The sequence below is a fragment of the Solenopsis invicta genome, chromosome 1 (assembly GCF_016802725.1).
Source record: "Solenopsis invicta isolate M01_SB chromosome 1, UNIL_Sinv_3.0, whole genome shotgun sequence".
In the NCBI taxonomy this organism is placed as follows: domain Eukaryota; kingdom Metazoa; phylum Arthropoda; class Insecta; order Hymenoptera; family Formicidae; genus Solenopsis; species Solenopsis invicta.
In genome coordinates, this window is record NC_052664.1 from 5,554,170 (window position 1) to 5,563,954 (window position 9,785).

The 9,785-nt window shown below is 37.4% G+C and overlaps 1 protein-coding gene across 1 annotated transcript in view; it reads left to right on the forward strand.

The window, feature by feature from the left end:
• LOC113004390 (sodium channel protein Nach-like) overlaps window positions 1–9,571 on the forward strand; it is a 100,555-nt gene extending 90,984 nt beyond the window's left edge. The window contains exon 8 of the mRNA XM_039446444.1: window positions 8,660–9,571. Coding sequence (XP_039302378.1) covers window positions 8,660–8,931 — 272 coding nt within the window. The 3' untranslated portion in view covers window positions 8,932–9,571. The remainder of the gene's footprint in view (window positions 1–8,659) is intronic.
• The last annotated feature ends 214 nt before the right edge of the window (window positions 9,572–9,785 follow it).

The window sequence follows — 9,785 nt, forward strand, 5'->3', positions numbered from 1 at the left end:
CTATAATAAATCATCATAACAATCACTTATGGTCATACGAAACCCGCATGATATTATAGAATCTCGGTATCAACATAAGTTTTCGTGCAATGTATGGGCTAGCATTATTGGAGATTTCTTACTTGGACCGATTTTTCTTCCACCTACACTTAATGGTAACAACTACACACAATTTCTGGAAACGCAACTCCCTATATTATTAGAAGACGTTCCTCTACAGATACGCAATCAAATGTGGTTCATGCAAGATGGAGCTCCAGCACATTTCAGCCGCATTGCTCGAGTTTCTGAATAATAATTACACCAATAGATGGATTGGTAGAAGAGGACCCATCGCTTGGCCTACACGTTCTTCTGATTTGAACCCATTGGATTTTTACTTATGGGGACATCTTAAGACTATCTTAAGATTATCGTGTATGATACTCCTGTTGCTACTGTAGAAGTACTCCGAAATCGTATTATCGCTGCGTGTGAAAAAATACGAAATACTCCAGGAATCTTTGAACATCTTCGACAATCTATGCGACGTCGGTGCGAAGCATGCATTGATGCGGAATGAAATCACTTCTTTTAGATTTTCTATTATATTTTTTATTGGTGCTAATCTAGGATGTAAGATCCCTTGTTTTATTAGGGTTAAATAATCTAGTATATCTTTTATGTCGCGGTATTTAAATCTGCTACGATCGCGTTGATTGTGATAAAATGTTCGTGAATATTACTTTGACGTTCATTGGCTATTAGTTGCTCCCTTAAATTTTTTGTCGCGTTTGGGAGAAGATTTTCGTTCTTTTGTATTATATCTTCCGTATTGTCAATATGAGCTATTGTTTGTTGCAGTATTTTGATTTGATTTTTTACTGCATGTTTTGCCTTTTGTTGTTCGTCGTGTAATGCGGTTAATTGTTCGTTAATCATTTTTTCGTCGTTTGAATCCATTGTGCCAAATAAAGACTTGGCTATCGTGCCTATTACGTCAACTAAGCCTCTTTTTCTTATTTCTGACGATTCGCACTTGGAATTTATTTTTATTAGTTCTTTATTTATTTCTTCATAGTTATCTTTTGTAATCTCGTATAGATTGACATGTATCTTTATTCACGACTGCAAAAAAGTGGCACATACTTTTTGTTTTTTGTAAATATTGTCTCAATTGTTCCAATCAATTTGTTAACGATGTGGTGTCTACTCGGATCACTATTTTCCATGTTGACTCTAATTGGTGAAGATTTCCTATTATTTCGAAATGTATTCCTGGATGGTAGACGAACCTCTCTATTTCGTATGGTTGATTTTCTACTCCTTTGGTTGGTGCGGTCTTTAGTTTCGTTCTCACGACGTTGGTTCACGCAATGCAACACCTGTAAGCATCAGGGTTTTTATTTTATGTTATCATCTCTCTTGATAATTATATTTTATTCAGCAAGATTTTATTCTCGGCTTGGACTATGTCGTTTTTAATTTTTTTTTATTCGGCCATCAGTTTTTCCTCAACTGTCGGTGGTGTAATTAAGTATTTGATTATGTATTTTTATTTGCTGATTTTCCCATTTTGGGAGCATGAGGGCATATATCCTCTCCTCCCTGAGGATGACTTTGACTTTGAGGATCCCGGTCCGGTCCTCGTAATGGATTTTATTGATGACGCTGATTTTGAGCATTTTTTGGGGAGGATGGTTAGTCTTTTTTTGTTTCGTTTTTCCCTTTCCTCCTCCTCGTATCTTCCGATGTCAGGTTTCTACTCCTGGTGTCTCTTGACTTTGCTAACTCTTGCTGCCCTTTGCTCGTTAATCTTTTCTCAGTCTTTATTTGGTCGTCAGACTGTTCGCATAAAAAAAAATATATTTCTTAGTGTCGCCTGCTCTTGAAGAGGTGGCTGAGTCAGCGGCCACCGGCGATTTTGAGGACATTTATGAGATTGATCCCGAGCTTTTAGAGCTCCATTTTGGTGCCAAAATTCCGGAAGAAAGGGTCGAGGTTCCGGAGGAGATGGAACTGGAGGGATCAGCTGTGGATGAGGAGATCGTCGGGTGGGCGAGGTCTTTGATGAGGCCCTGGACGACCTTGTTAACCCCTGAGCCTTTGATGAATTTGATTTGTTTATTCTCTCCGATGACAAATGGGAAAATATCGCTGCCCTCGATCCCTTCTTTGGTGATCCGGAGTTTGTTGCGGAGCTTTCCGAGGAGGGGGAGCAGTAACATTTTTGTGGTTTTTTTTTGTATGGTAGTTTCATATTTTTAGTGTTAACGTAGTTAAGTGACTTTTGATTTTCATCTCGTTTTGGATTTTATTTGGAGTCATTGGATTATTCTCGTATATTGGTGAGTTTTTGTTTATTTCTTTTATTTTATTCTTATTTATTCTATTATTATCTATTATTTGTATATTTATATTTTTATTTGTTATTGCTTTTTATTATTATTTTATTATATTCTTACTATTTGTTTGCGCTTATTACGCGTATATATAATTATATTTATTTTTTCATTGCTTGTGTTTGTTAATTTTCGATGAATAATTTCAGTCTGTTCGCGTGTACGTGTATTTCTTTTCGGCCCTTTTTTATCGTATAGTTTACGTCACTGTGTCTTTTGATCACAGTGTACGGCCCTGTCCATTGAGAGTCGAGTTTCTTCGATCTTCCTCTTCGTAATGTTTCGTCAAATAATAGTACTTGGTCTCCTACTCGAAAATTTTCTTCATTGGTTTTCTTGTCGAATTGAAGCTTTGCTTTTTGTTTTTCGTCTTTTAATTTCTCCCTTGCCACTTGATTGGTGGCTCTTATTTGTTCTCGCATTTCTTGTGCATAATCGTCGTATGTATATCCTTGTTTCGACGGTTTTGTTAACGCTGTAGGCATGGTTGCCTGGTATCCATATAATAGTTCAAATGGCGTGAAGCCTGTAGCTGTGTGGAGCGTGGTATTGTATGTGAACATTGCGTACGGTAACCACTTGTTCCAATTTGTTTGATCTTTATTAATATAATGCCTTAGGTACTCTGCTAAGGTTCTGTGCGATCGCTCTAATGCTCTATTCGTTTCTGGGTGATAAGCGGTCGTCTGAATTTTCTTGATTTTTAGAAGTTTATACGTGTTCTTAAAAATTTTACTTGTAAAATTTGTACCCTGGTCTGTTAGGACTTTTTCGGGTATTCCGTGTTCCAGCACGATTTTTGTTACAAACTTTTTTGCTATGGTATTTGCCTCTTGGTTTATCAGTGCAATTGCCTTGCTGAATTTCGTCAAATTATCTTGGAATGTTAGTGCGTATTTATGCCCGGATGTAGTGACCGTTAATGGTCCTATTATATCCAACGCACATTTCTCGAATGGCTTCTTAGCCGTATCCGTTATTACTAACGGCATTTTAGTTTTTTGTCTTAATTTATTTTTTTGGCAATATTTGCATTTCGCGATATATGTCTCTATATATTTTTTCATTTCATGCCATTTTTGTTTTAATTTAATTTGCTCAAGAGTTCTTTTTACTCCCTGATGTCCTTTAAGGGGGGCATCGTGATATTCATATAATATTTTCTTTTTTTTATCTTTGGAGTAATTTATTTGTTCTTCTTCATCTTCTTCATCTCCTCCTTCTTCGTCGTCGTCATCTCTTATCGCGTTTATATGCTCGTCCGCTCGGATCGGATTTCGATTAAAGGCATCGGCGTTCTTATTTATTTTACCAGCCTTGTGAATTATTTTGTAATCGTATTTTTCTAATTTAAGTCGCCATCTGATTAATCGTGAACCCGGATTGTTTACATTGAATAGCCATATCAGTGGTTTGTGATCCGTGATAATTTTAAATTTTGTACCGTATACATATGGCCGGAAATGTTTAACAGCCCAGTCTATGGCCAATAATTTCTTTTCGGTCGTATTATAGTTCTGTTCGACTTTTGTTAACACTCGGCTTGCATATGTGATCAGCTGATTCTGGCCTACGATACCTTGCGAGAGTACGGCTCCAACGGCGTAATCTGATGCGTCGTCGTGACGATAAACTCCGCATTGAAGTCTGGATACTTCAGTACGGGCGCCGTTATCAATTTATTTTTTAATGCATCAAATGCATTCTGTTGATCGTTCGTCCACTCGAATTTTTCCCCTTTTTTCGTTAATTTTGTGAGCGGCTTGGCGATTTTTGAAAAATTTTCTATAAATTTTTTATAATATCCTGCTAACTCTATAAAAGCTTGAATTTCTTTTACTCGACGAGGAGTCGGAAATTTGCTCACAGCTTTGAGCTTGGATAAATCTGGTGAGATCCCCTTTTCTCTTATAATGTGTCCCAAGTATATTACTTTCTTTCTTAGAAATTCACATTTGTCAGGCTGTAAGTTTAGATTATTCTTTCGTAGTCTTTTAAGTACTTCAATTAATCGTTTATTGTGTTCTTCTAAACTCGAACCGTATATTACGACGTCATCGAGATATACCAGACATTTTAGCCCTTGTAATACCGTTAAAATACTATTCATTAGACGTTGAAAGGTTGCAGGCGCATTTTTCAATCTGAACGGCATTCGATTAAATTTGTAATGTCCGTATGCCGTTGAGAATGCTGTTTTTTGTTTATCATTTTTGGATATCGGGATTTGATGATATCCCGACGCCAAATCTAGTGTTGAGAAATATTTTGCATTGCTTAGCTGGTCTAAAATGTCAGTGATATTAGGTATTGGAAACGAATCTCCAATTGTTAAGTCGTTTAGTTTTTGAAAGTCGACTACGATGCGTAATTTTGGCTTGCCTGACGCATCTAATTTTTTTGGGACTACGAGTAATGGCGCATTCCATTGACTCGTGCTCGGCTGTATTATTTCTTGGTCTAGCATGTTTTTTATTTGCTTATTTACCTCGATTTTATGTTTTTTGAGTAATCGATACGGTCTGACGTTTACATTTGCTGTATCCGTGCGTGTTTTTATTTCGTGTGAAACCTTTGAGGTGCACGTTAGCCGTTCTCCTTCTAAGTGGAAAACATCGCTAAATTCTTCGCAAATATTTAAGAGTTTTCTTCTCTTCTTCATTTAAATGGCTCTCAAGAGATTATTTATTTGCTCCTTTCTTGAAATTTTTGGTACGTTTCCATTCTCGATTTTATTTATTGATTGTTCGAGTGTATCTTCGCGTACTAATTTCTCGATTTTGACCTGTGGTGCTTGGATTTCTATTTCCTTCTCCGTAGTATTTAATATACTCGTAGGGCACGTGAATTCACTTGGTGCTACCAAGTAGCATCCGATATAGACTTCCGCTTTTAATTCTTCTGGTTTGATTATACCGGTTTTATTTTAATTTGTTGATACTTGTACGATAGTTTCGCTTCGTAGTTTTAGTATTATCTTTTGATATGGAAATAAGTTGAAGCTTGTTTTGTCAATGGTCACTTTTCTTGATCCATAATCGCATGTCATATTATTTTTCCTGACAAAGTCGGCCCCGAGTATTCCATCGTACTCTAGAGGTTCGTTATCTTTACGTATACCGGGAGACTTATTTTTCCATCTTGTACATGTATATGCAGATACATTTTTCCAAGTGTAGTAATTGAATGGCCTGTTATCCCAGTTAGTTTTATTTTTTCATCTTGTATTATAGTTTCATCTTTTAATGTCTTCAATTTTATAATCGAGATTGTTGCCCCTGTGTCGAACAAGAAAGCAATTTGATTTCTTTGGACCTCTCATACAGGCAGGGATATCATATCCAGCCCGGTATCTTCCCTTGGCGCGTATCGCATGTGTGACACTCGATACGCGGCGGCGGTGCGCGACGTTGTCTTAATTGTCTTTTCTCTCTCTTCTTCTCCGCTGCTTTGTGCGCCCGAGCTTTTTATCGCTCGTATTTTTTTTGTTTTTTTATCTTTACCGTTCTGATAAGTTTTTGTTTCTTTCGTTGCGGTGCCTTTTTGATTGTTTAGCCACCAACATTCCTTGCGGGTGTGCCCCTTCTTCTTGCAATGATTGCAATATTTTTCAAAAGTATTTATGTGAGAGCGATTTTCTGGTCTCGGTAATGGGAAGCGGTTTGCATATCGGCTACTACGACAGTCTTGTCCGTAGTGCCCGGTTTTCCCGCATTTTTTGCATTGCGGTATTCTATACGAGGGGATATGTTTTTGGAACTCTGATCTATTCCTTGGATAAAAATTCAGATTGCGGTTGCCTGGACCTTTAACTTTTTCCTCGGCCGTTGCGCCGGTTATCGCTTCAGCCAGCGTCGGATATTGCTGTGCGCGTACGAGGAGCTTGATATCCTCGTGCAATCCGGTTTGATAATTATGGAGGACTTGTTCTCTAATACTTTCTAAAATGGCTCGTGTTGTTCTTGAGTGTCCTCTTCCATTGATTCGTACAGATCCATTGCCAATTTATCTACTCGGCGTCCGAAGTCTTACGCGCTTTCTCCACTTTTTTGTTTTAGTGAATTAAATTTGATTTGCAAATGCGCTGTGCTTCGTTTACTCAAATATTCGTTTTCTAGCTCTCTTTTTAATTGTTCGTAACTTCTTATATCCCGTGTTTGGAAATCCGTCATGGCCTTTCCTTTAAATTTCGTGCAGATCATGGTTTCAAGCAATGAGTGCTCTTCTGCTGGGTGAATATTTTTCATAGCATATGAGCTAGCGTTTATAAATTCTTTTACGCGATCTCGGGAAGTTCCGTCTATATCTAGGATCATGTTTCGAGCATCTTTTAACGTTAAGAAATTAACCGTTGATCCTCTCTGATTCTTGATATCGTACATAGATCGGCCATAAGAAAGTTCGCGGGCGTGATTATGGAAACTCCTTGTTTCTTGGTTTGGGTTCCTAGGTAGGGTACCGCGGGCTTCGGGTACGGTTTCCGTGAAAGATACCCGAAGTTCCCTTATTTCGCGTAACAACTCGTGTAAAAGGAAATTATCCGCGCCTGGAATATAACTCGCTCTTCTATTTTGTTCAGATTCATTGTTACGCCGACTTGTACCTGGTAAGTTTTGCGTTTCGTTATCTACCGTATTATTTGATAAATTGAACGACGGTCCGGCGGGAGAATTTGCCGTGGTGGCACCGGTTTGTTGTGTCGTACCGTTTAATCCATTTCCGTCCATATTTAAGAGACTAAAGTCGAGCGGATTTATAGGGAACTCTCTTTCTGTTCTCCGTGTCGCTCGTTTTTATTTATTTATTTGATTGTGAATCAATTTTAGCGCAGTTACCACGATTTTTTATGAAGTTATTTGAGGGATCTAGCCTACCGTTACTGTTTACTTTTTTATCGTGTCGGTAATTTACGGAAGTAATTCGACTTACAGTAGTAGCGCAGTACTCGCTCGCATGTTGGTGTCGGGTTGCGCCTCCTCTGGTGTTATCTGTACGCTCCAGCTGGGCTCGCGTTTGTCGGCTCGCTGACTGTTGCGGTAGGTCGGCGGTGATCTCCTGGGGGGCCTGTCATCTCGTTTTGGCTAACGGAACTGTGATCCTTCGCCCTTGTCTTTTATTTCGCCTGTTGTCCCTTGAAGTATTGCGATTTCCTCGATGTTTTCGATTAATGGCAGATGTCGTCTTTGTACAGTTTTTCCTGGCGTTGTTTCTCAGTTGTCGTCGATGCGACTTGCAGGATTACTCTCTTCCTGGCTTCTTCTGAGCGATATGTTAAGCGGAATCCCACCGCCGCCACCAATTTTACTTTTGTGCCCGGTGGTGATCCAGGCACGTCGGTAGGTATTTCGGGATTTGCTTTTGCCCAAAGAGTTAGAACTCACGGGACGGTAGCAGCTCGGACGGGTTGCTAATCAAGAAACACCTTTTTTGTCGCAATACAATGTTGATTTATTCTCGATACTTTTTCTTATACAGTGGTTGCTTACACTTAGATGCCCTGTTACGATGGGCTGCGGTGCGCGTTATCTTCTTATCGCTTCACGGCTCGACGTATGAGTTACGCACGGCCGTGATGTTGCTCTGGCGGTTGTTCGAATTATTCTCCACCGTTTCCCGATTCGGAGGCCCTTTTTATCCTCCAATATTGCTAACGCTAAAATGCAGGTTGGCTATATGTTGAATCGGCGGTGGTGCGACATCCGGCGAAAGACTATCTTGTCTTCCGTCGTTGTCGCGTTTTCTGCACGTCTTTCGAAAGGAAGTCTCGAAAGACGATCCGTTACTTTCGCGTTTAGCAAATATATGCTAGTAAAGAAATCGCTTTTTGTTGCTATGCACTGGTGTTAGCTTAGGCTACAAGGCTGTAATTAAAGGTGTACCTTGAAAAAGTTTAGAAGTGCTCAAAAGTAAAAATGCCTTATAACAATTGTCAGTTATTATGTATTGGCACATTAGGATCACTAGAAAACGGCGAGCTACTAAACAAATAACTTCATAAGTAATTGTTAGAATACGTCACCTAACAATGGAGATAATAGGGGTAGCCATAATACCTTCTTCTCCTCTACATAAAGGTTACGATAAAATATAGTTATACATATTTAAGTTTTGAAAACAAATTGGTTTTTAAAAATTTGCCTTTAAAAGAAAAACTTTTTTTAGATTTACTCTTTCAAGTTTTGTTTTTTGTTTATATTAAAAATTTATACTTATTTTTATTTGATAATTATGTTTTTTGTTTTTTGCATAATTTTTACCTCGTCTTTCATATATTTCAGATTCATGGCGTACTTGCAACAATTTGGATGTACAATGTCTATCTACATCTACATGTAAATGTTGTTATTATATTGTTAATCTACTTATCTTTTTTTATATAAATTCTGTAATCCTTAAGCACAGCTTATCTGACACTAACTTTAAACCCAGCACAAAATTTTGGGAAAGCTATTCAACTTTAAGAAGTCATAACTTTGGATCCAATCAATATTTTTCAACAAATTTTTTTTTTAATGGTAGAGTTCAGAGTTTCAGAAATGTAACTAAATAATCGAAAAATATTTTACTGTGAATTCATTAAGAATAAATCATTAAACAAAAGTAAAGGTTTATAAAAATCCATTTTTTAAATTAAATCATCACAATAAATATCTTCATAACAAAAAACTTTTAAGATCTTAGTAATTATAAGGACTTATAAGACCTTTAACGGCATTTTAAAACTAAAGAGTGATATTTTTAACAGAATTTATGAATTTGTTATTCCTTTCAAAATTATAATGGTGTAATGGGAAAAATATGGTGACAAAATTATTTTTATGCCGTTTGAATTCTAGTTGAGATTTAAAACTGAACGCGATTGATAGTAGAGACTTTAAACTTTTCTTTCCTAACCTGGACTTTTTATCTCATTTCCTCTGCACATAATAAACGATCACAAAAGTCCAGACCCAATGCTGTATTTAAGGTTTAAAATTTTAATATTTATATTATTAAATGTGGAAATTAATTTTGTTCCTTTTTCAAATTTTAAACAAATGATTTGCTACTAATACTGTTCTAAATTAATAGTCTGACTAAAGGTTTGCAATTTGTAGTATTATATAATATACAAGGTGTCAAAAAACAATCGTTTTTGGTCTTGTGGGTTGATAGAACAAGTCAAACTGAGAAGAAAAGTCCTTTACCATTTTTTATTATTCGCAATAGTTAACGATTTAAAAATTAGTAGAGTTTGACAAATGAGCGCATATTTTCCCTGCCCATCGCACGCGAGGTCCGTCCAGTTGCCGGCAGAGAACGGATGAGAAAAGCAGACAACACTGCATTTCTCCATAACATTACGCCGCATCATGCTTTCTCTCTTGACCAAGTGTCAAGCGAGGAGGATGCACGATCGAAATC